This window comes from Lolium rigidum, chromosome 4 (genome assembly GCF_022539505.1).
Source record: "Lolium rigidum isolate FL_2022 chromosome 4, APGP_CSIRO_Lrig_0.1, whole genome shotgun sequence".
In the NCBI taxonomy this organism is placed as follows: domain Eukaryota; kingdom Viridiplantae; phylum Streptophyta; class Magnoliopsida; order Poales; family Poaceae; genus Lolium; species Lolium rigidum.
In genome coordinates, this window is record NC_061511.1 from 268,227,388 (window position 1) to 268,254,958 (window position 27,571).

Genomic DNA, 27,571 nt, shown 5'->3' on the forward strand with positions numbered 1-27,571 from the left:
GATCAAACCCAAATTGCTACAGCGGTGACGATGTCCAGCGGTGGAGATGGCGGTGATGATGGTGGAGATGATGATGATGGTGATGGAGATGATGTCCAGCTCGATGGCGGTGACGATGGCATCGATTTCCCCCTCCGGGAGGGAATTTCCCGGCGGATTCCTGCCCGCCGGAGAGCTCTTTTCTCTCGGTGTTCTCCGCCCCGCGAGGCGGCCGTAACCCTTCGTGAGGATTCCTCTGTGGCTTAGGTCTTCGGGACGAAGGGTTTCGCGAAGAAAAGGAGGCGAAAGAGGCCGAGGGGCCCCACACCACATGGTGGCGCGGCCGGAGCCATGGGCCGCGCCGCCCTATGGTGTGGGCCCACCTTGGGTCCACCTGACTCCCCCTTCTGGCTTCCTTCGTCATCCGGAAAAATAGGATTTTTGGTAAAACTCCCTTCCACAGTTGATCTTCCGAAATATTGCATCCTGACGGTGCTTTTTCCAGCAGAATCCTGGCTCCGGTGCTTGATCTCCAAATAATCATGAAACATGCAAAATAGATGAAATAACATAAGTATTGTGTCCCAATATGAAATATATCAATGAATAACAGCAAATTATGATATAAAATAGTGATGCAAATTGGACGTATCAACTCCCCCCAAGCTTAGACTTCGCTTGTCCCCAAGCGAAGCCGAACTCGGTAAACGGGACCACATGTTTATGGAGTGAAGAGTCGATAAATAAAATACGGACAAGAAGCATCATATTCATTCACACAAGACATTATAGTAAACAACTTCCTCATATAACTCAACTTGAAACAAGTATAAGGTAGTCACAAATAAAGGTGCATAAGAAATCATAATTGGTGATGGCAAACTTTGTTCTTGGTCAGAGAACGAGTTAACGGATTATACTTATCTATTGAGCGGCGCTCTCATATTAAAGCTTATGGTAAACTTGCATACTCAATCATGTTAATCATTGATGACTTTCAAAGCTATATTCATTCGGGTAAAACTTGTACTAAACAAGAAAGAGTAAAGACATGATGAAGCAAATCACAATATAATAGTTTGATCACAACAACTCAAATGCTTGCTTGAGATGGAGGGAAATAGGTTTACTCGACTCAACATAAAGTAAAAGACGAGGCCCTTCGCGAGAGGAAGCACGGATTAAATCATGTGCTAGAGCTTTTTCAGTTTTAAAATCATATAAAGAGAATGAAAGTAAAGTTTTGAGAGGTGTTTGTTGTTGTCAACGACTGGTAGCGGGTACTCTAACCCCCTTGCCAAACAGTCCTCCAAAGAGCGGCTCCCATGAAGGACGTTACCTCTACCAGCAAGGTAGATCATCCCTCTTCTCTTTTGTTTACACATGCATTTTAGTTTATTTAAGGATGACACTCCCCCCAACCTTTGCTTACACAAGCCATGGCTAACCGAATCCTCGGGTGCCTTCTAACAATCTCATACCATGGAGGAGTGTCTATTGCAAAATTAAGTTGCTTACTGATGAATCCGGGCAAAACATGTGAAGAGAATTATTAATGAAAGTTGATTAATTGGGGCTGGGAACCCCGTTGCCAGCTCTTATTGCAAAATTATAGGATAAGTGGATGAAGCCACTAGTCCATTAATGGAGGCTGCCTAACAAGACCGAAAGATAAAACACCACATACTTCCTCATGAGCTATAAAACATTGACACAAATAAGTGATGCGTGTAGTTGACACGTCCGTTGGGAACCCCAAGAGGAAGGTGTGATGCGCACAGCGGCAAGTTTCCCTCAGTTAGAAACCAAGGTTTAATCGAACCAGTAGGAGTCAAGAAGCACGTTGAAGGTTGATGGCGGCGGGATGTAGTGCGGCGCAACACCGGAGATTCCGGTGCCAACGTGGAACTCGCACAACACAACCAAAGTACTTTGCCCCAACGAAACAGTGAGGTTGTCAATCTCACCGGCTTGCTCGTAACAAAGGATTAACCGTATTGTGTGGAAGATGATTGTTTGCGAGAGAAAACGATAAAACAAGTATTGCGGCAGATTTGTATTTCGGTATTAAAGAATGGACCGGGGTCCACGGTTCACTAGAGGTGTCTCTCCCATAAGATAAAAGCATGTTGGGTGAACAAATTACGGTCGGGCAATTGACAAATAGAGAGGGCATAACAATGCACATACATGACATGATAAGTATAGTGAGATTTAATTGGGCATTACGACAAAGTACATAGACCGCCATCCAACTGCATCTATGCCTAAAAAGTCCACCTTCGAGGTTATCATCCGAACCCCCTCCGGTATTAAGTTGCTAGCAACGAGACAATTGCATTAAGTATGGTGCGTAATGTAATCAACAACTACATCCTCGGACATAGCGCCAATGTTTTATCCCTAGTGGCAACGAGCACAACACAACCTTAGAACTTTCATCCATCGTCCCGAGTGTCAATGCGAGGCATGAACCCACTATCGAGCATAAGTACTCCCTCTTGGAGTTAAAAGTAAAAACTTGGCCGAGCCTCTACTAGAAACGGAGAGCATGCAAGATCATAAACAACACATGTATAATAACTTGATAATTAACATGACATGGTATTCTCTATCCATCGGATCCCGACAAACACAACATATAGAATTACGGATAGATGATCTTGATCATGTTAGGCAGCTCACAAGATCCAACAATGAAGCACAATGAGGAGAAGACAACCATCTAGCTACTGCTATGGACCCATAGTCCGGGGTGAACTACTCACTCATCACTCCGGAGGCGACCATGGCGGTGTAGAGTCCTCCGGGAGATGAATCCCCTCTCCGGCGGGGTGCCGGAGGAGATCTCGAGAATCCCCGAGATGGGATCGGCGGCGACGGCGTCTCGGTAAGGTTTTCCGTATCGTGGTTTTTCGCATCGGGGGTTTCGCGACGGAGGCTTTAAGTAGGCGGAAGGGCAGGTCAAGGGGCGTCACGAGGGGCCCACACTATAGGTCGGCGCGGCCGGGGCTTGGGCCGCGCCGCCTATAGCTGGCCACCTCGTGGCCCCACTTCGTGTGTTCTTCGGTCTTACGGAAGCTCCGTGGAAAAATAGGGCCCTGGGTCTTCGTTTCGTCCAATTCCGAGAATATTTCGTTACTAGGATTTACGAAACCAAAAACAGCAGAAAACGGAAGCGGCACTTCGGCATCTTGTTAATAGGTTAGTTCCGAGAAAATGCACGAATATGACATAAAGTGTGCATAAAACATGTAGGTATCATCAATAATATGGCATAGAACATAAGAAATTATCGATACGTCGGAGACGTATCAAGCATCCCCAAGCTTAGTTACTGCTCGTCCCGAGCGAGGTAAAACGATAACAAAGATAATTTCGAAGTGATATGCCATCATAACCTTGATCATACTATTTGTAAACATATGTAGTGAATGCAGCGATCATAACAATGGTGATGACATGAGTAAACAGGTGAATCATATAGCAAAGACTTATCATGAATAGTACTTCAAGACAGGTATTAATAAGTCTTGCATAAGAGTTAACTCATAAAGCAATAAATCAAAGTAAAGGTATTGAAGCAACACAAAGGAAGATTAAGTTTCAGCGGTTGCTTTCAACTTGTAACATGTATATCTCATGGATAATAGTCAACATAGAGTAATATAACAAGTACAATATGCAAGTATGTAGGAATCAATGCACGGTTCACACAAGTGTTTGCTTCTTGAGGTGGAGAGAAATAGGTGAAGCTGACTCAACATAAAAGTAAAGAGAATGGTCCTTCAAAGAGGAAAGCATCGATTGCTATATTTGTGCTAGAGCTTTTATTTTGAAAACATGAAACAATTTTGTCAACGGTAGTAATAAAGCATATGAGTTATGAAAGTTATATCTTACAAGTTGCAAGTCTCATGCATAGTGTACTAATAGTGCCCGCACCTTGTCCTAATTAACTTGGACTACCGGATCTTTGCAATGCACATGTTTTGACCAAGTGTCACAATGGGGTACCTCCATGCCGCCTGTACAAAGGTCTAAGGAGAAAGCTCGCATTTTGGATTTCTCGCTTTTGATTATTCTCAACTTAGACATCCATACCGGGACAACATGGACAACGAGATAATGGACTCCTCTTTAATGCATAAGCATGTGGCAACAATTATTATTCTCATATGAGATTGAGGATATGTGTCCAAGCTGAAACTTCCACCATGAATCATGGCTTTAGTTAGCGGCCCAAAGTTCTTCTCTAACAATATGCATGCTCCAACCATGAAGGTGGTAGATCTCTCTTGCTTCGAGACAAGACGGACATGCATAGCAACTCACATGATATCCAACAAAGAATAGTTGATGGCGTCCCCGAAACATGGTTATCGCTCAACAAGCAACTTAATAAGAGATAAAGTGCATAAGTACATATTCAATACCACAATAGTTTTTAAGCTATTTGTCCCATGAGCTATATATTGCAAAGGTGAATGATGGAATTTTAAAGGTAGCACTCAAGCAATTTACTTTGGAATGGCGGGTAAATACCATGTAGTAGGTAGGTATGGTGGACACAAATGGCATAGTGGTTGGCTCAAGTATTTGGGATGCATGAGAAGTATTCCCTCTCGATACAAGGTTTAGGCTAGCAAGGTTATTTGAAACAAACACAAGGATGAACGGTACAGCAAAACTCACATAAAATACATATGGTAAACATTATAAGACTCCATACCGTCTTCCTTGTTGTTCAAAACTCAATACTAGATGTTATCTAGACTCTAGAGAAACCAAATATGCAAACCAAATTAGCAAGCTCTAAGTATTTCTTCATTAATGGGTGCAAAGTATATGATGCAAGAGCTTAAACATGAGCACAACAATTGCCAAGTATCAAATTATCCAAGACATTTTAGAGTTACTACATGTATCATTTTCCAATTCCAACCATATAACAAATTAACGAAGAAGAAACTTCGCCATGAAAATTAAAGGCTAAGAACACATGTGTTCATACGAACCAGCGGAGCGTGTCTCTCTCCCACACAAGCATTTATTCAAACAAAAACAAAAATAAAAGCACACAGACGCTCCAAGTAAAGTACATAAGATGTGGCCGAATAAAAATATAGTTTCAAGAGAAGGAACCTGATAAGTTGTCGATGAAGAAGGGGATGCCTTGGGCATCCCCAAGCTTAGACGCTTGAGTCTTCTTAGAATATGCAGGGGTGAACCACCGGGGCATCCCCAAGCTTAGAGCTTTCACTCTCCTTGATCATAGTATATCATCCTCCTCTCTTGACCCTTGAAAACTTCCTCCACACCAAACTCGAAACAAACTCATTAGAGGGTTAGTGCATAATCAAAAACTCACATGTTCGGAGGTGACACAATCATTCTTAACACTTCGGACATTGCTCAAAGCTACTTGGAAGGTAATGGAACAAAGAAATCCACCCAACACAGCGAAAGAAGCAATGCGAAATAAAAGGCGAGAATCTGTCAAAACGAACAGATCCGTAAAGACGAATTTTAAAAGGGCACCCGACTTGCTCAAATGAAAATTCCCAAATTGAATGAAAGTTGCGTACATATCCGAGGATCACTCACGTAAATTGGCATAATTTTCTGAGTTACCTACGAGAGAATTAGACCCAGATTCGTGACAGACAAAGAAATGCGGAGCTGCGCGATAATCCAAATCTAGTATTTACTTTACTATCAAAGACTTTACTTGGCACAACAAAACATAAAACTAAGATAAGGAGAGGTTGCTACAGTAGTAAACAACTTCCAAGACACAAATATAAAACAAAGTACTGTAGCAAAATAAACACATGGGTTATCTCCCAAGAAGTTCTTTCTTTTTAGCCATTAAGATGGGCTCAGCAGTTTTAATGATGCACTCGCAAGAAATAGTACTTGAAGCAAAAGAGAGCATCAAGAGGCAAATTCAAAACACATTTAAGTCTAACATGCTTCCTATGCATAGGAATCTTGTAAATAAACAAGTTCATGAAGAGCAAAGTGACAAGCATAGGAAGATAAAACAAGTGTAGCTTCAAAAATTTCAGCACATAGAGAGGCATTTTAGTAACATGAAAATTTCTACCACCATATTTTCCTCTCTCATAATAACTTTCAGTAGCATCATGAGCAAACTCAACAATATAACTATCACATAAAGCATTCTTATCATGAGTCTCATGAATAAAATTATTACTCTCCACATAGGCATAGTCAATTTTATTAGTAATAGTGGGAGCAAATTCAACGAAGTAGCTATCATTATTATTCTCATCAAGTGTAGGAGGCATAGTATAATCACAACAAAATTTACTCTCCGCAGTAAGTGGCATCAAAAGACCACTATCATTATAATCACAAATAGGAGGCAAAGTATCATCAAAGAAAATTTTCTCCTCAATGCTTGGGGGACTAAAAAGATCATGAAAACCAGCTTCCCCAAGCTTAGAACTTTCTATATTATTATCAACAATGGTGTTCAAAGCGTTCATACTAATATTACTACCAGCATGCAAATAAGATTTCATAGGTTTTTTAATTTTCGCATCAAACAATCCATGTTTTAAATCAGGAAATAAAATAAGAAGCTCATTCTTGTACATTATGCCAAACTAGTGTAAACAAGAAACAAAAAGATGCAATTGCAGGATCTAAAGGAAATAGCCTCGAGCACGCACACAACGGCGCCAGAAAAATACTTTACCTGGGACCGTAGTATGAGTGCCTTTACCTTTCCTCCCGGCAACGGCGCCGAGAAATTTGCTTGATGCGTGTAGTTGACACGTCCGTTGGGAACCCCAAGAGGAAGGTGTGATGCGCACGGCGGCAAGTTTCCCTCGGTTAGAAACCAAGGTTTAATCGAACCGGTAGGAGTCAAGAAGCACGTTGAAGGTTGATGGCGGCGGGATGTAGTGCGGCGCAACACCGGAGATTCGGTGCCAACGTGGAACCTGCACAACACAACCAAAGTACTTTGCCCCAACGAAACGGTGAGGTTGTCAATCTCACCGGCTTGCTGTAACAAAGGATTAACCGTATTGTGTGGAAGATGATTGTTTGCGAGAGAAAACGGTAAAACAAGTATTGCGGCAGATTTGTATTTCGAGTATTAAAGAATGGACCGGGGTCCACGGTTCACTAGAGGTGTCTCTCCCATAAGATAAAAGCATGTTGGGTGAACAAATTACGGTCGGGCAATTGACAAATAGAGAGGGCATAACAATGCACATACATGACATGATAAGTATAGTGAGATTTAATTGGGCATTACGACAAAGTACATAGACCGCCATCCAAGCTGCATCTATGCCTAAAAAGTCCACCTTCGGGTTATCATCCGAACCCCTCCGGTATTAAGTTGCTAGCAACGGACAATTGCATTAAGTATGGTGCGTAATGTAATCAACAACTACATCCTCGGACATAGCGCCAATGTTTTATCCCTAGTGGCAACGAGCACAACACAACCTTAGAACTTTACATCAGCTGTCCCGGTGTCAATGCGAGGCATGAACCCACTATCGAGCATAAGTACTCCCTCTTGGAGTTAAAAGTAAAAACTTGGCCAGAGCCTCTACTAGAAACGGAGAGCATGCAAGATCATAAACAACACATGTATAATAACTTGATAATTAACATGACATGGTATTCTCTATCCATCGGATCCCGACAAACACAACATATAGAATTACGGATAGATGATCTTGATCATGTTAGGCAGCTCACAAGATCCAACAATGAAGCACAATGAGGAGAAGACAACCATCTAGCTACTGCTATGGACCCATAGTCCCGGGGTGAACTACTCACTCATCACTCCGGAGGCGACCATGGCGGTGTAGAGTCCTCCGGGAGATGAATCCCCTCTCCGGCAGGGTGCCAGAGGAGATCTCCAGAATCCCCCGAGATGCGGCGACGGCGTCTCAGTAAGGTTTTCCGTATCGTGGTTTTTCGCATCAGGGGTTTCGCGACGGAGGCTTTAAGTAGGCGGAAGGGCAGGTCAAGGGGCGTCACGAGGGGCCCACACTATAGGTCGGCGCGGCTAGGGCTTGGGCCGCGCCGCCCTATAGCCTGGCCACCTCGTGGCCCCACTTCGTGTGTTCTTCGGTCTTACGGAAGCTCCGTGGAAAAATAGGGCCACTGGGTCTTCGTTTCGTCCAATTCGAGAATATTTCGTTACTAGGATTTACGAAACCAAAAACAGCGAGAAAACGAGAGCTGGCACTTCGGCATCTTGTTAATAGGTTAGTTCCAGAAAATGCACGAATATGACATAAAGTGTGCATAAAACATGTAGGTATCATCAATAATATGGCATAGAACATAAGAAATTATCGATACGTCGGAGACGTATCAATAAGAAGTAATAAATTTTGAATTGTTTAAAGGTAGCACATGAAGTATTTACTTGGAATGGCAGACAATACCATGCAGTAGGTAGATATGGTGGACACAATTGACATAGGTTTGGGTTCAGGTTTGGATGCACGAGAAGTATTCCCTCTCAGTACAGGTCTTTGGCTAGCAAGGTTAAATAGCAAGCATAGGAGTTGAGGGAAACAAACAAATATACATGTGATAGAAACAATCATGCATCTTACTTGTAAGCACAAACAGTTTTAACTTCAGAATACTAAGCTAAGGACTGATAAGAAAGATAATAACATCTTCTACATTTGTTTCCTCTATTCTTCTAAAACTCAAAGTGTTGTTGCTATTGATCATTGCTAAGTTTGCCAAAACCAAATAGATTTACTCAATGCTCCCAAAGTGGTACCAATACTAAAATCAAGATCAATCATATAGTAGAAATTGCAAACTAAAATAAGGTGTGCAATATGTAAATGATAAGACTTCTCATTAATATTCCATAACGATAACTCACACCAAGGGATACATAGACAAACTAAAGGAGAGATACTTCCACACTGCAACCCATCTTATACGATAACTTCCCTACTCATGATATGACACTACTTGATAGTAAACAGTAAAAGGTAATGATAATGTGATACCGCGGCACTCCCCCAAGCTTGGAACAAACCAAGGGGATGCCAATACCGATGATGGATTACTCCTTTGGCGATGGTGGTGATGAATTCCTCACAAGCTTCTCCACAAGCTCCCGAAGCTCGTCGATCTTGTACATGAGGTTGCGGATCATCTCCGAATTGTGCTCGACGCGATTAAGAAGTATGTCCGACGGCGAGTCCCAATTCTTGGAGTTATTTCCCCAACCTTCAGCTTCAGGCTTCGTCCTTCCTGCGGTGTTAGAACGATCTATATCCCAATTGCTAGGCAATGCTGCCTTGGGGGTCCTTTCAATTTGATTATTGTAGATTAGATTGCGGAAGGGATGGTGAATGCACGAAGAAGATGTCCTTGGAGCTAGGTAATGACGGGGAACTCCTCCTCCGGTCCTAATCCGTGCGCTCTTCTTGGCGTTGAACGAGTCTGACACCACTCCGATGCTTGCAATTGTGGTGCGCGGGCGCTCTTGCGGAACATCTTCGATTTCCTCTTCATCCTCCTTTACTTCTTCCTTGACGCTCTTGTTCTCTTCTTTCCACTCACGGTCTTGATTATCTTCATCCGGAAGCTCCTTGCCCTTGTTGTCGGAGGCCATGGTGCTCCTAGATTGAAAATAGATCCTGGCAGAAACAGCTCGAAACAAAACACGTCGAGAAAACGATATACGGACCTCCAGGGGTCCGGGGGATTTTATAATAAAAAATTTCAGAACAAACGGAAAGTACCAGGTCGAACCAGAGTCGGAAAGGGGCGACGAGGTGGTGCCACCATAGGTCGGCGCGGGCCCAGGTCAGGCCGCGCCGGCCTGTGGTGGCACGCCCTCGTGCGTCCTTTCCACTCCGTTTCGATCTCGTAATTTTTCTTATTTTCCAAAAACAGCAAAAATATTGTTCGGAAAGTAAATCGCGAACTTTTCATTACCAGTCTTGTTACCTATTCAAAGTCGAGTTACGGCGGATCTGTCAATTTGTCCTTTGATGAAAGCCTCCGGTGTTTCCACTTGAATAATATCAACATCAACATTATAAGAATCACATGAGATATAATGCTTGAGTCTTTGTCCATTCACCACTTGCGTAGCATTGCCTTGGAGAGAGCTAATTTTAATTGCTCCTGAACGATACACCTCCTCAACAACATATGGTCCTTCCCATTTCGAGAGTAATTTCCACTGCAAAGAATGCGAGACGAGACCGATACAATAGGACTTTATCCCCAATATTAAACTCTCTTTTGATGATCCTTCTATCATGCCATTTTTTAACTTTTTCTTTAAAGAGTTTAGCATTTTCATAAGCTTCACTTCTCCATTCATCTAGAGAACTTAATTGTAGCAACCTCTTATCACCGGCAAGTTTAGGATCTTTATTTAATTCTCTAACGACCCGATAAGCTTTGTGTTCTAGTTCTAAAGGTAAATGACAAGCTTTTCAAGTAAACCATTTTATAAGGTGACATTCCCATGGGGTTTTTATAAGCGAGTTCTATAAGCCCATAGTGCTTCTTTCAATTTACTAGCCCAATTCTTTCTAGATTTATTAACGGTTTTACGCAAGATAGATTTAATTTCTCTATTTGATAGTTCTACTTGACCACTAGTTTGAGGGTGATAAGCGGAAGCAATTCTATGATTAATACCATACTTAGCAAGAGTTTTTCTAAAACCTCCATGAATAAAATGAGAACCTCCATCGGTCATAATATATCTAGGTACTCCAAATCTAGGAAAAATAATATCTAAAAGCATTTTTAAAGAGGTCTCACCATCGGCACTTTTTGTAGGTATGGCTTCCACCCATTTAGTAACATAATCAACGGCAACAAGTATATGAGTGTTACCTTTTGAAGAGGGAAAAGGTCCCATGAAGTCAAATCCCCAACAATCAAACGGTTCAATAACAAGAGTATAATTCATAGGCATTTCATTGCGTACGGAGATATTACCAACCCTTTGACATTCATCACAAGATAAAATAAACTTCCTTGCATCTTTGAAGAGAGTTGGCCAATAAAAACCTGATTGTAGAACCTTTTGCGCGGTTCTATCTCCGGCGTGATGTCCTCCATAAGCACTTGCCATGACATTTACTCAATATCTCTTGTTGTTCATATTCGGGAACACACCTTCGCGAGAATACCATCCACTCCTTCTTTATATAAGTGTGGGTTATCCCAGAAATAGTGCCTCAAGTCATAAAAGAATTTCCTCCTCTGCTGAGCTGAAAAGGTTGGAGGCAAGTACTTGGAAACAATAAAGTTAGCATAATCGGCATACCAAGGACTGTCTCGCGAGCTCACCTTTATTACAGCCAATTGTTCATTTGGAAAACTATCATTAACATGAACAGGATCATAAGCAATATTTTCCAATCTAGACAAATTATCAGCAACAGGATTATCGGCACCTTTCCTATCTACAATATGTAAATCAAATTTTTGCAAAAGAAGTACCCATCTAATAAGCCTCGGCTTAGCATCTTTCTTTGTCATAAGGTATCTAATTGCGGCATGATCGGTATGAATTGTAACTTTTGAATCAACAATATAAGATCTAAATTTATCACAAGCAAAGACTACGACTAACAATTCTTTTTCGGTAGTAGCATAATTTCTTTGAGCGAGCATCAAGAGTTTTACTAGCATAATGAATAACATTTAATTTTTTATCTACTCGTTGTCCAAGAACAGCGCCTACAGACAAAATCACTAGCATCACACATGATTTCAAAAGGTAAGTTCCAATCGGGAGGTTCAACTATAGGAGCGGTTGTTAAGGCTTTCTTTAGAGTTTCAAAAGCTTCCTTACAATCATCATCAAAAACAAAAGGTACATCTTTTTGAAGAAGATTAGTAAGAGGCTTTGAAATCTTGGAGAAATCTTTAATAAATCTCCTATAAAACCCAACATGTCCAAGAACACTACGAATACCTTTAACATCCCTTGGATAGGGCATCTTCTCAATAGCTTCAACTTTAGCTCTATCAACTTCAATACCTCTCTCGGAAATTTTATGTCCCAATACAATTCCTTCATTAACCATAAAGTGGCATTTCTCCCAATTAAGAACAAGGTTAGTTTCTTCACATCTACTGCAAAACTTTATCAAGGTTTCGCAAGCAACTATCAAAAGAATTCCCGTAGACGAGAAAAATCATCCATGAATACTTCCACAATACTCTCACAAAAGCCATGAAAAATAGCAGACATGCATCTTTGAAAAGTAGCGGGAGCATTACATAAACCAAAAGGCATACGCCTATAAGCATAAGTTCCATAGGGACAAGTAAAAGTGGTTTTCTCTTTATCTTTAGCTTTAACGACAATTTGTGAAAACCCGGAATAACCATCAAGAAAGCAAAAATGAGTATTTTTAGACAACCTTTCTAGCATTTGATCAATAAATGGTAAAGGGTAATGATCTTTCTTAGTAACTTTATTAACTTTTCGATAATCAATGCACATTCTATACCCTACAACTACTCTTTGAGGTATGAGCTCATCATTATCATTAGGCACAACGATCATTCCTCCTTTCTTAGGAACGCAATGCACGGGACTAACCCATCTACTATCGGCAATAGGATATATAATACCGGCTTCAAGAAGTCGTAATACCTCATTTCTTACCACATCCTTCATCTTAGGAAATAGACGACGGCTGAGGTTCAACAACGAGGCTTCGCATCATCTTCCATATTAATGGCGTGTTGGCAAATAGAGGGAGAAATCCCCTTCAAGTCATCAAGAGTATAGCCAATAGCACCTCGGTGTTTCTTCAATATTTGCAATAATCTTTCTTCTTCAAACTACTGTAAGCTTAGAACTAATAATAACGGGATATATTTTCTTATCATCAATATGAGCATATTTAAGATTATCGGGCAAAGGCTTTAAATCAAAAACATGATCTTCCTTTGGTGGCGGTGTTGTACCCAAGTCTTCCACCGGTAAATCATGCTTGAGAATAGGTTGGCGAAGAAAAATCTCCTCAAGCTCATCTCTTTCTTTCCTAAAAACTTCACTCTCGCTATCCTCCAAATGTTGCTGCGCAAAGGATTATTAGGAACAAGAACAATAGATGCACACTGCTCCATTTTAAAATCATTACTAGGCAAATCAGCTTTATAAGGAGTTTTGGTAAATTTAGAGAAGTTAAACTCATAAGACTCACCAGCAAATTTAGTCAAAATTTTCTCCTTCTTGCAATCTATAATAGCTCCACAAGTATTTAGAAAAGGTCTACCAAAAATGATAGGACAATAATCGCTAGCAGCAGAACCAAGTACCAAAAAGTCGAGCGGGATATTTAATCTTACCACATAGAACTTCCACATCTCGAACAATACCAATTGGAGAAATAGTTTCTCTATTAGCCAGCTGAATAACCACATCAATATCTTCTAGCTCACAAGAATCAATTTCGTGCATAATCTCCAGTGTAAAGCTCATAAGGTATAGCACTAACACTTGCACCAATATCACATAAACCATAATAGCAATGATCACCAATTCTAACGAGATAGCATAGGAACACTAGCTTGTTTGGGTTTATTAGGATGTGAAACAATATTAGAAGCATCTTCACGAGAAAATAATATGACCATCCTCCACATTTTCGGTCACAAGATCTTTAACTATTGCAACGACGAGGTTCAACTTTTATTTGTTCTTCGGGTTCTATAGGTTTCTTTTCACTTTTATGAACCGCACTATTTATAACGAGTACTCCCTCATTTTAGCGGGAAAAGGAGTTTTTTCAATATAAGCTTCGGGAATAACATGATCGGCGAGTTTCAACTACAACACATTTATTAATAGATGAATCAATTTTATCTTTATACGGTTCATGATACTTATCAAAATTCTTCTTAGGCAATTCATAATGAGAGGCAAAAGCTTTATAGAGGTTTGCAGCAACTGGAGAATCAAGACCATATGTAGCACTCATATTACAAAATGTATCAGTATCCATAAAAGCTTCAATGCATTTATAATCATAAATTATACACGATTCTCTATCTTTGTCGTTCTCCCAACCTTCGGTATTTTCTTGGATCCGATCAAGAAGGTCCCTTTTAAACTCTTCTTTATTGCGTGTAAATGATCCGGAACAAGAAGTATCCAGCAAGGTCTTGTCTTGAAAAGAAAGTCTTGCATAGAAATTATCAATAATAACATTACCAGGAAGCTCATGAATGGGGCATTTGAGCATTAAAGACTTCAATCTCCCCCAAGCTTGGGCAATACTCTCTCCATCATGAGGCCAGAAATTATATATGCGGTTCCGATCTTTGTGAATTTCACTTGGAGGATAAAATTTGGAATAAAATAAAGGCACAATGTCCTCCCAATCAAGAGAATCACCATTCTTCGACAATTTATACCAATGCGCCGCTTTACCAGACAGCGATATAGAGAATAGTTTCTTCCTAACTTCATTCATAGCAATACCTGCACATTTGAATAACCCGCATAATTCATGCAAAAACAGTAAATGATCACCAGGATGGTGATACGTCTCCGACGTATCGATAATTTCTTATGTTCTATGCCATATTATTGATGATACCTACATGTTTTATGCACACTTTATGTCATATTCGTGCATTTTCTGGAACTAACCTATTAACAAGATGCCGAAGTGCCGGTTCCTGTTTTCTGCTTGTTTTTGGTTTCGAAATCCTAGTAACGAAATATTTGTTGGAATTGGACGAAACGAAGACCCAGGGGCCTATTTTGCCACGAACCTTCCAGAAGACCGAAGAGCATACGAAGTGGGGCCACGAGGTGGCCAAACCACAAGGCGGCGCGACCAAGGGGGCCCGCGCCGCCTATGGTGTGGGCCCCTCGTCGGCCCCCGACTCCGCCCTTCCGCCTACTTAAAGCCTCCGTCGCGAAACCCACGATGCGAAAAACCACGATACGAAAAACCTTGCGAGACGCCGCCGCCGCCGATCCCATCTCGGGGGATTACGGAGATCTCCTCCGGCACCCTGCCGGAGAGGGGATTCATCTCCCGGAGGACTCTACACCGCCATGGTCGCCTCCGGAGTGATGAGTGAGTAGTTCACCCCTGGACTATGGGTCCATAGCGGTAGCTAGATGGTTGTCTTCTCCTCATTGTGCTTCATTGTTGGATCTTGTGAGCTGCCTAACATGATCAAGATCATCTATACTGTAATTCTATATGTTGTGTTTGTCGGGATCCGATGGATAGAGAATACCATGTTATGTTAATTATCAAGTTATTACATATGTGTTGTTTATGATCTTGCATGCTCTCCGTTACTAGTAGAGGCTCCGGCCAAGTTTTTGCTTTTAACTCCAAGAGGGAGTATTTATGCTCGATAGTGGGTTCATGCCGCATTGACACCGGGACGGTGACGAGAAAGTTCTAAGGTTGTCTTTGTCTTGTTGCCACTAGGGATAAAACATTGGCGCTATGTCCGAGGATGTAGTTGTTGATTACATTACGCACCATACTTAATGCAATTGTACTGTTGCTTTGCAACTTAATGCTGGAAGGGGTTCGGACGATAACTCGAAGGTGGACTTTTTAGGCATAGATGCGGTTGGATGGCGGTCTATGTACTTTGTCGTAATGCCCAATTAAATCTCACTATACTTATCATGCCATGTATGTGCATTGTTATGCCCTCTCTATTTGTCAATTGCCCGACTGTAATTTGTTCACCCAACATGCTTTTATCTTATGGGAGAGACACCTCTAGTGAGCTGTGGACCCCGGTCCATTCTTTAATACTTGAAATACAAATCTGTCTGCAATACTTGTTTTACTATTTTCTCTGCAAACAATCATCTTCCACACAATTCGGTTAATCCTTTGTTACAGCAAGCCGGTGAGATTGACAACCTCACCTTGTTTCGTTGGGGCAAAGTACTTTGGTTGTGTTGTGCGGGTTCCACGTTGGCGCCGGAATCCCCGGTGTTGCGTCGCACTACATCCCGCCGCCATCAACCTTCAACGTGCTTCTTGGCTCCTCCTGGTTCGATAAACCTTGGTTTCTTTCTGAGGGAAAACTTGCTGCTGTGCGCATCATACCTTCCTCTTGGGGTTGCCCAACGAACGTGTGAAATACACGCCATCAGATGGACAGTTCCATCCCCTTCATAGCGGTTATCCATAACATGTTCAATAATTTTCGTAGGTATTTTATATGGTATTACTTCCTCACCTGGCGCCTCATCCACTACCGTTGCAGTAGTAGTAGATTTCCCAAATAGAAATTGAAGAGAAGATCTCTCCATAATGACTTATAGCGACGAGGCAGAAATAAAATCAGCACAAACAGTAAAGGTTGTCCTTACCAATTCCACTTACCAATAGCGCTTCACTCCCCGGCAACGGCGCCAGAAAATAGTCTTGATGACCCACAAGTATAGGGGGTGTATCGTAGTATCTTCGATAAGTAAGAATGTCGATCCCAACGAGGAGCAGAAGGTGTTGACAGGCAGTTTTGATGAAGGATTCACTGTAAATGCTCACAAACAAGTATTCAGGGGGTTTTGATGTAACAGATGAATAAAGTGCAAGTAAGTAAAATGCGAGAGAAATAATTGCAGCGAGTGGCCCAATCCTTTTTAGCACAAAGGGCAAGCCGGTTTGTTTACTTATAATGACCAAACGTTCTCGAGGACACACGGGAATTTGGTCTAGTGCTTTCGCTACATACAATTGATTAATCTTCATTGTTTTGATAAGTGTTGTGTGGGTGAACCTATGCTAATGTACCGCCCTTCCTAGGACTAATACATACTTGTGATTATACCCCTTGCAAGCATCCGCAACTACAAGAAAGTAATTAAGATAAATCTAACCACAACCTTAAACTCTGAGATCCTGCAATCCCTCCTGCATCGATATACCAACGGGGGTTTAGGTTTCTGTCACTCCGGCAACCCCGCAATTGGCAAACGAGTACAAGATGCATTCCCCTAGGCCCATAAATGGTGAAATGTCGTGTAGTCGACGTTCACACGACACCACTAGAAGAATAACACCACAACTTAAATATCATAACATTGAATATTACTCAACCATAGTTCACTACTAACATTTAGACTTCACCCATGTCCTCAAGAACTAAACGAACTACTCACGAGACATCATATGGAACATGATCGAGAGGTGATATGATGATGAATAACAATCTGAACATAAACCTTGGTTCAATGGTTTCACTCAATAGCATCAACAACAAGTAGAAATCAATATCGGGAGAGTTTCCCCTATCAAACAATCAAGATCAAACCCAAATTGCTACGGCGGTGACGATGTCCGGCGGTGGAGATGGCGGTGATGATGGTGGAGATGATGATGATGGTGATGGAGATGATGTCCGGCTCGATGGCGGTGATTTCCCCCTCCGGGAGGAATTTCCCGGCGGATTCCTGCCCGCCGGAGAGCTCTTTTCTATACGGTGTTCTCCGCCCCGCGAGGCGGCTGTAACCCTTCGTGAGGATTCCTCTGTGGCTTAGGTCTTCGGGACGAAGGGTTTCGCGAAGAAAAGGAGGCGAAAGAGGCCGAGGGGCCCCACACCACATGGTGGCGCGGCCGGGGCCGCGCCACCATGTGGTGTGGGCCCACCTGGGTCCACGACTCCACTTCCGGCTTCCTTCGTCATCCGGAAAAATAGGATTTTTGGTAAAACTCTCTTCCACGAGTTGATCTTCAGAAATATTGCATCTGACGGTGCTTTTTCCAGCGAGAATCCGACTCCGGTGCTTGATCTCCAAATAATCATGAAACATGCAAAATAGATGAAATAACATAAGTATTGTGTCCCAATATGAAATATATCAATGAATAACAGCAAATTATGATATAAAATAGTGATGCAAATTGGACGTATCACTGGCCTCCCGTAGCTGCAAATGCGCCGGCTCGACGCCGTCGACGAACTCGGTGAACTTGTCTGGGAGACGCTTGATGCCGAGCGGTCGTCGTCGATGCGGAGGAGGAACTCGAAGCAGCGTCCCTCCACGTCGGAGGAAGACGAAGAGGGCGCAGGCGACGGCGAGCGTGGGGCCGTAGCTGCTCCACCACGGCGGCCCCGCCCCGTCCCGGGGCCGTCCGAGGCCGCGGCCTCGGCCGCCTCGCCGGCCACCAGGACCCGCCATGGTCTTCCTCGCGGGGCTGGCTGCGTCGCAGGAACACCTAGGTGGCGGAACGCTGGAGCTTTGTGGCGGCTAGGGTTTCTATGGAGGGAGTGGATGAGGAAGAAGAAGGCGCGGCCCCTTTATATAGGCCGGAGGCATGCGGGGGCCGCGGGACGCGTGGCGACGCCATTAACGTGGTTGGCGGAGGTGGGGCTGCGGCCGCTCGGCGGCCGAGGCATTGCCACTAACGTGGCGCGAGGCTGCCGAAGCGACGCGGCGGCGCCCGGTCGCGGCGCGTTTGAGAAGACGCATCGACGCGAGGTCGCTGCCGGGCGGGCCCGACGAAGCGTACGCCGGATACTGACCGGACACTTTCGGCGTCCGCGCGATGTCCGCGGAGACGCATCCGAGGCGCATATTTGGGCCAGGTTTGCGTCTCCGCGGACGGCCCGGTCACTTTGCGTCGCCCCGCTGGAGAGGGTGCCAGACGCATTTCCGGTCATGGCGGACGAAAACGACCATTTGCGTTGCGCCGCTGGAGATGCCCTTAGATTTAGCTTTATGATTTGTGGTAGAAGCTTTGACCGATGCTGATTGATAGCCATGTTCCATATGCTGATATGCGTTTGCCCTTGGAATAATTTTGCAGAACGTGCCATGTCGAGGCTGTCAAGTAGAGTGCCGCACCCGGAACCGTTGCAATTTATCTTTTTTCGAGAGAAAAAAAAGGTGTGCGATGCGTGTTTGGTCACGATCAGTTGGTAATAGTAGTAGTAGGAGTAAACTCTTTTTGAACAGGCGATAAAAACACCCTGTAAGCTCGTCAAAACTGACCGCGTTGAAAAGAGAGAAAAAAAGGGAAATCCGACCATCTACGGAAGGTTCCAGACGCGCGCGAGCAGAGGCACACCTGCCACGCTACGAATCCAAACAGAGACCTGGTTAGGTCACCTACGAATCGAAACAATATTCAGATCGTTCACAAAAGTGGAAATCGTCAGAGATTCTGGTACTCCGTATTTAAGATATAACACCTGGAATAAATAAATAAATAAATAAATAAAACAAGATACGAGGTAATAGTAAGTTTCTGCCGTTAATTATATAACCCAGAAAATAATAGTACGTGCTCGTAGAGAGGCCGGCCGGAGAGTTGGCGACTTCCCACCCGAACCGGACCTGCCACGTCGGCGGGGTCCAACGCATTTCCGCCAGCGCCAGCCAACCGCGCGCCGCCACGTGGGCCCTCAGAAAATTTTGCAGCTAACCCCACCATATTATTACGTCGCCCTCCTATATCTCCTCCTTCCTCCTCGTAATCGTCTCCGCTTCTTCTCTCCCAATCCCGACCCGGACCCGGCGGAATCTCGCGGCACGCAGGTCAAACCCCGCCACCCGCCCATCTCGCTCTCGCGGGCCCGGATCGGGCCAGATTCTAGGGTTCGCGCGCGGGCCAGGGACCGAGCTGCCGGCCGGCGGCGGCGGCGGCGCCGGAGGAGGAGGAGGAAAGATGGACGGGTTCTTGCACAGGGTCAAGGGGCTGGACGCCTTCCCCAAGGTCAACGAGGACTTCTACAAGCGGACGCTCTCCGGCGGCGTCGTCACGCTCGTGTCCGCGCTCATCATGATGCTCCTCTTCATCTCCGAGACCAGTAAGCGCCTCTCTCCTCCCCGCCCGGCCGGCCGTAATGGCCAACCCACCCACGCTGCGGAGATTCGACAGTTATTACTAGATTGAATTATAGCTGCCCCGCCCGCCCGCCCGCCCTTAGGATAGATTGGTACCATCTGCTTGGATTCTGGATTTGGCGAGCCCCGTGATTTCAATTGCGCGGAATTAGTACTAGTACCCTTCTTTTTCGCGGACATGGCAAGATTTCGCTATGCTTTTCGGGCGTGCTCGCGGTGATTTCTAGGTATAAAGGTGGTCTGTCGTGCCAAGCTACGTCTTTGCTGTCCGGGGAGGGAAAAGGTTCGACTTTTGGTTGACATACCTAGCTGTGCTGCTCTGGACATTGCCGCAAATTGTAATGCGTGAGTTGTGTAGGAAGATTCCCCCAAAGCTTTCGGTTTTTACTAGTTCCTGCTGTGGTGTCAGCTAGGTGGGCACGGTTCTGCCGGTACACTCTTGGATTCACCTGCCGCTGTCACAATTTGGTCATGAGCGGTCACATCCTTCGTGTTTTGTTCTTATCTTTCCGTAAATAAATAGATCGTCATGTGGATTGCCCACATGTTTGCAGCAACTCTTTGATGAAAAGGTTCTGTTGGGAGCAGAATTGGACTCGCAAGTTAGTTATGGGCAACCCAACGCGCTCATGCTTGAACTTGTATGCTTATTTTAGTCGTTATACTTTGCTGTAATCTGGTGCTGTGAAGATTATCTCCTGGGTGAATGTCCCGAATGCCAGATGGCTTCTCTCTGTTTGGAATTTAGAGCCAAGTTTTGCATTGTCCAAGTTTTTCCGCACACCCGGAGTTTATGGTTGTCAGTAGTAGGAATTGAATTACTGCTTTTGATTGTGGGAGACGATTCCTTTTTTAGAGACAGCATCATCTGCAGGCATTTTCTTGTTTAAAACCCTTCCGCGGGCATCTGCTACAGCGGTGTTCACCTTCCTTCATTGAAATCAGAACTATCCAACTTTTGGTAGGAAGAAATAATTTGCCTTTATACGGGTCTAAAGTAAAATAGACTTGCTAAGCTCAATGGCGATGTTCTGCTAGAAATTTGCAATTGGGATGGGAATATATATATGGCGGTTTCCTCTCTTGGGCAGTTTCGAAGTGCCTTTTTGTTCAGTATCCCGTCATGAATCCTCTTTGCACTGGCCTTTACCTTTTTTCCCTTTTGTGTTTGGTGCTGTGGCTCTTTATATCTGTATATATGCCACACTTTGCTTGATATTCTATGTTAGTACATCACAAATAATTAAGGTCCGACAAACTTCTAATAATCACCTTTGATGTATCTTTGCTGTTTTTGCAGAGTCGTATTTTTATTCAGCAACAGAGACTAAGTTAGTGGTAGACACATCAAGAGGAGAAAGGCTAAGAGTAAATGTTAGTATTTCCTTACCATCGTTTAGACTTGATTCTGTTATTTCCTGTACTTTTATTGTTTTCCAACCTAAAAGGCATACTTGCTGGAGTGACGATCTAATATATTTTGATAATATGGTGTGCATATTTGTTATAACGTTAAATCTGTTTTGCAGTTTGATATTTCTTTCCCAAGTATTCCTTGCACCCTTCTCAGTGTTGATACAAGGGATATTAGTGGTGAGCAGCACCAGGACATTGTAAGGATTTAAATCATCTCCTTTTGTGCTAAATTCTGATAACTCTAAATGTTGATTTGTCACAATATTGTTACCTTTTTTCATTGTAGCGGCATGACATTGAAAAGAAAAGGTTAGATTCACATGGTAATGTTATCGAATCAAGAAAAGAAGGCATTGGTGGAGCAAAGGTTTGACTCTGTTTCATTTAAAGTTTGTTTAGTTCATTAAAACTTCCAGGTCTAGAAATAAGTAGTCGTGCGGGGTTAATTCCAAGCTGAGCCACATGTTTCTTTATGACAACTGTATCTACTGTGGTTAAAGTTGAGTTCGTCAGTTCGATTCCCCTTCTGATCTTTCTGTGAGGATTTTGTGTGAACAAAGTGTATATATTTACAAACCGGAGACTGAAATTTGTCAACCTTTTGTTGCTCCCGTATCCCTATCTGTCATTATAAGACTAGGCAGCAAAAAATGTGGTAATAGCTATGATTTCCCATTACTTAACTCTACCATCTTCTGAAAGTGATACGGCTTTCTAAAGGTACAACATGACGATCATGCCTGTGAGTTTCTTAAGTTATTTCCATCCTTGCATATTTGCGCTTGCTATGCTTCTGTATGGTTCTCTGCTAGAATGTGGGTAGGTATATTAAAGTTGCAAGGACAAATCATCATTTCTGATTAACGCTGATTAATTGGTACTTTTAAGGTTTGTAGTCACTAATGTATTGCCACAGAAGCATTTTTCAGTTTTACGTGCCTCGATATAAAATCATAGTAATATCTTATGCCCTTGTTCCTCTCGCGTCTGATGTATAGATAAACAATGTCGTTGTAAAATATGATACCGTAGCTGATTGAAAGTAAATGGCTAACCTACTCTTAGTATCTGCTTTGCTCTACTTTGCCATTTCACACATGCTATATTGATCTTTTTTATAGATTGAGAGACCATTGCAAAAACACGGAGGAAGGCTTGACAAAGGCGAGGAATATTGTGGCACGTGTTATGGTGCAGAGGAGGTATGCACACCTTTATGTTACTTGAGCTTATCTTGCCAGTATTGAACTTATCGGTCATTCTGTTACTTTTGTGAACTTTGGACTGATTGCGACATTTTGGATTTCAGTCGGATGAACAATGCTGTAATTCGTGTGAAGAAGTTAGGGAGGCCTACAAGAAGAAAGGATGGGCTCTTACAAACCCTGATCTAATTGACCAGGTATATTGATTCTTTTGTCATAGCTTTACCTGGATATATCAATTTTGTTACTTTCTATTGAGTTTCTTTGGTATATAAAAAGCTATATCCATTGCATGGTTATGTTCTGCTGAATATTGCAATGTACCGAGTTAATGTTTTACTTAAGAAGCCAGTATGTTCTGTTGAATATTGCAATGTACCGAGTTAATGTTTTACTTAAGAAACCAGTATTTTGATCCAATATCCACGTCACTGTTAATTCACCTTTCTCTGTTAAGTCACCGTTCTCTCTCAAATAGGAGATATGGCCCATTCTTGAGTTAGTTTCATGCCGCACACTCTGTTTTTTGTTCTGAAAAAACGCAAAGATTGCGTTTCATTTCATTGAAAAGAAAGAGTTTGCATCATGTGCAACGTCACATATAACGCTTCTCCTGCATGGCATCCATCAGCCTTCTCTATTCTTTCTTGGGCATTAGTTTCTATACTAGTGGAGAGCTAGGGCGGTACATGAGTTTTCTGTGTCACATGGTAATTACACACCCGTGGTTCTTTTTGAAGATTAAACTTGAGGCATGCTTTATTATTTGATGTCTGTATCTGTTAGATTTAGTTTGATCATGTAATGTTGACAATACATGTTAGCGAACTTCAATACATAATAGGCTTGTAGGTGCAGCACGCCCGTAATGTTATAATATATGCCTTGAATCCTATAATGTCCGACCAAGCTTCTTTTTGTGTGCTCAGTTTCTCGTTTCTGCATGCCTGCTGTTTCCACTGCTAAGACTATATGACTGTTATGGCAGTGCGCTAGAGAGGACTTTGTTGAAAGAGTTAAAACTCAACATGGTGAAGGCTGCAGTGTCCATGGCTTTCTAGATGTCAGTAAAGTTGCCGGAAATTTCCATTTTGCACCAGGCAGAGGATATTATGAATCAAACGTAGAGGTGCCTGAACTGTCCCTGGAAGCGGGTTTTAATGTAAGTACATCACATACATGTTTCTTTTTTCTTTTTCTTCCTTAGCTAGCGAAGTGCCTGCCTTCAGCATTACTAACACGTCATATGTATTTTACCAGATTACTCACAAAATAAACAAACTGTCCTTTGGGACAGAATTCCCTGGTGTTGTCAATCCACTTGATGGGTAAGTTTGTACATCCAGCACATTCAGCATACAATGAACACTTCTATTTGAAGCTATGAAGCACGGATACTTGGATACGTATCCGATACGTGATACGGGGATACCGCGATACATCGATTTTTCAAAAACAAAGATACGGGGATACGTTTGTATATATATATATTAAATATAAAAAAATACTGAATGTAATGATTTTTCATAAGATAAAAAAACAGCAACTCAAGGAATTCTAGTAACTTGATACAATGATAGAAACCTGAAAATCCACGGTCTCCTAATGTTCTTCGGCGGCTGCCACTTCATTTTTGAGTTGTCTAAGAGTAGAATCTGTCACACTTGGACACGTTCTGATCCCTCTACATGACATCTTTAGCAAATGTGATTTAACTCGCGCATAGGTTCCATTGTATTCATGTGTACAAAACTTGCATCTGAATCGCACATTTCCTCCAGCTCCTACACTTGACTCTAAAATGTCCACATAATTCCACAAAGGCCTGTTGGCTTGATTATTTCCAGGCGGCACATCCTAAAATAGTGTGAGGAACACACAATATTACACAGCAAGCCACCAAACAGGGAGAAACAGGGAGAGAAATTACGAAATCTAAAACTAACCATTATAGAGAAAAAACCCCGTCACATGTGAGACTAGGAGCAACTGAAGGAGATGGGAGGCAAGGCAATGCCCAGATCTGAGAAGGAGAAGTAACTAATCAAAGGAGATGTAGCTTGGGAGTTGTCCATGGACGTGAAGGGGACAGGAAAAAAGAAGGCTCACCTGCAGTTGGCTCCTCCGAGCTTCAGCGACACCGGCGGGAGAGATCGGAGGAGTAGAGCGGCAAGAGACCGGCGGCGGTGGCCGGCGCCGCCACCTGTGTTAGCGATGGGGTCAGGCACGTATGTTAGGGATGGGCGGCGGCTGAGTCACGCTGAGCGAGAGGGAGGGGATATATCGAGCGGGTCTACTAGGTTTCCGTATCCAGAATGTATCGTTGAGGTATCCCACAAGTATCCCTTTTTGTTTTATTATTTTTAATTGGAAAATCGGTAGATACGTACTGGATACATATCGGGCCGTATCCGGGCAGTATCCCGTATCCGTGCAGTATCTGATACCGATACGGCGGTAATCTGAAGTATCCGCGCTTCCTTGATTTGAAGCACACGTTCTCTTGAATGTATTGCCGTCTTTTTTTTTTCTCTTCCCTCAAGTACTAACCAATTTCCTGAACACAGTGCTCAGTGGACACAGCCGGCATCAGATGGGACATACCAATACTTTATAAAAGTGGGTATTATTTGCATTTGCGTTTATTGCAGTTCTATCATTTCTTTGCCCTTGGTTATGTATCTAGCAACCATGATTGTATAACAATTTTACTGGGTTTTCTTATCCAGGTTGTCCCTACAATTTACACCGACATAAGAGGGCGAAAGATTGATTCAAACCAAGTTAGTGGAGTTCATTGAATGATTGCATGCTCAACCTTTCTGTTATCAACCTTAATGTTGCAATTGTTACTTTCATTGACAGTTCTCAGTGACGGAGCACTTTAGAGATGGAAATGTTCATCCGAGACCTCAACCTGGAGTATTTTTCTTCTATGATTTCTCGCCTATAAAGGTAATAACAAAGATGTGAAGATGCACATACAGATTTCTGCAGAAATATGTGCATATATTTCTATCTTGACATCTCAGCATGTCCAGCTTTCTCGCTAAATTTGCTCTTCTGTAAGGAGATGTATGCATTCTTGCTGCATATGCAGCAGGTGTAAATACTGCTATATTTTTTTTTTCTGATTCTTCTAAACATGCACTTGAAAATTAAAAGCTTAAAGCATTCCTTCACTCTTTTGCCTATCTCCAAAATCTTATTGGAGCCAAAGGCCTAATGTGCATCATTACCCATTATTATGCTGTAGTTGCATATATGTAGAGTTGCAGGACAAAACTGGTCTATGCTTTGAAGGAGCAATATGTCCCATCTTGTGAGCTTTGAGAGTTTTCTAGCATAGTGAGATACATCTGCACGTGTGGCATGTGCATTGTAGCATACTTGCATATCCATGTAATAAATCCACAATCGCATGGATACTCATACAGTACAGTGATTTTGTTAAGTTGAATTCTTTGTAAGTTTTTGTTTAGCATATTTCAGCCCGTTACAAGCTACTCTGTGGTTGGGCTTACTGAGATGGAGTTTGACTCGAGCTGTATGGCTGATGTTTTATGCAGGTGATATTCACAGAAGAAAATAGATCGTTCCTCCACTACTTGACAAACCTGTGTGCTATAGTGGGAGGTATGAAAATTACTTCTAGTTTGTCATGAACTCTTCTTTTTATTATTATTTTATATCATGTCAAAGGTTGTTCCTCTTCATCCTTTACCGAATGATGCTCCAGTTAATTTCTGGATGCTCAAGTCTATATTTGACCAAGTTCTTTTTAAATATAAAATAGTACCCCCAGAAAATGATCTTGTATCTACATGCCATTGCATTCTGTATAAAATTCTGTAGAACTGTTTTAGCTTTCCTTGCTGACTTACTGACCTGTTTTCTTGCATGATCCTCAGGGATCTTCACTGTCTCTGGCATCATTGACTCGTTCATATACCATGGACAAAAGGCACTCAAGAAGAAAATGGAGATAGGCAAGTACAGATAATTTTCTGAAACCTGAGCCGCACCTCACATTTTCCAAGTTTTGTGGCTTGCAACGAGGTGGATCCGGTATACGCTCTCCAGAGGAGACACTTAGATTGCAAGCCCATCAAAAGTTGCACATTAGTCGATCAAAAGTTGTAAAAAGACAGAATAGGGGCAAGTGCTTTGATGTCCATCAGTAGCGTGTAGTTGAACGGCCTGAACTGGCGCAATGCTGTACTTGGAAGTCGGTAGATCACAAAAATGTTCTTTTGCCAATTGCTTGCTTCAGTCATTGGGATCATATATTGCTAACATCATTAAGCCCTGTTCGGAACTGTGGAGAATTGAATTTCTGCTGGAAAAATTCCTGGTGTCGTATGGAACAAAAGGAATCACTCATCAAGGGGGCCCCTTTCATATCCCGAATGGAAGATATGAATTTGATTAGGAATTGTTGTTGAGGTACATGACCTTAAGTTATGTGGTTTCCTATTCCTACGTTGTTCCAAATGGGGGCGTTATTCTTCACATTTCCTATTTGTGTAACCAGAACGTTACATTTGTGCATTCCACTGGATATCTAATTTAGCTGGAACCAAAGAATTGCATAGTAGAGACTCTAGCTCCAGAACTTACACACAAAAAATGTCAACGGAAAACATGGGATGGAGGTAGTGCTTCTATTACCAACCAAGGAGTTGACTTTATTTCAACATTCTTAATCAGGTACATTAAAAAATCACACTATCCACTGTCCAATGATAGGCATTGCCGTATTGGCATGTTAAATACTGTAGACGTGATCCTCCCAGTGCTTTGATCGGATCATCTGAAGAGCTGAATGGATAGGACCATATCAGAACTCCAGATCATGCGAGTTATCCAGATTGATACTACTGTGCATTGACTGATTGGCGCAGACAGGCAGGGAGGCATATGGCCAGGAGCAATGCAGATCTCGCTTCACGTGGTGAATCTTTTTAACAGTTCCATAGCTTAGCGTTATTTGTTTTGTTCCAATATTCAAACAAAGAAAAAATCCCAGATTTTGACCTGTAGAAAGTGCCTTCTTGACAACATGTCTAGCTCCAGAACAACGAAAGTTTTGTTTTTGCCATTTCTT

General features: G+C 42.6%; 1 protein-coding gene across 1 annotated transcript; it reads left to right on the forward strand.

Moving 5' to 3' along the window:
• The first annotated feature begins 19,649 nt into the window (after window positions 1–19,649).
• Window positions 19,650–26,785, forward strand: LOC124707701 (endoplasmic reticulum-Golgi intermediate compartment protein 3-like). The gene is made up of 13 exons (XM_047239370.1): window positions 19,650–19,806; window positions 21,144–21,217; window positions 21,373–21,456; window positions 21,546–21,626; window positions 22,381–22,461; window positions 22,569–22,661; window positions 23,453–23,626; window positions 23,725–23,792; window positions 25,032–25,083; window positions 25,194–25,247; window positions 25,330–25,419; window positions 26,034–26,100; window positions 26,376–26,785. The coding sequence occupies exons 1-13, from the start codon at window positions 19,665–19,667 to the stop codon at window positions 26,465–26,467; spliced, it is 1,152 nt and encodes a 383-aa protein (XP_047095326.1). The 5' UTR covers window positions 19,650–19,664; the 3' UTR covers window positions 26,468–26,785.
• Window positions 26,786–27,571: the final 786 nt, after the last annotated feature.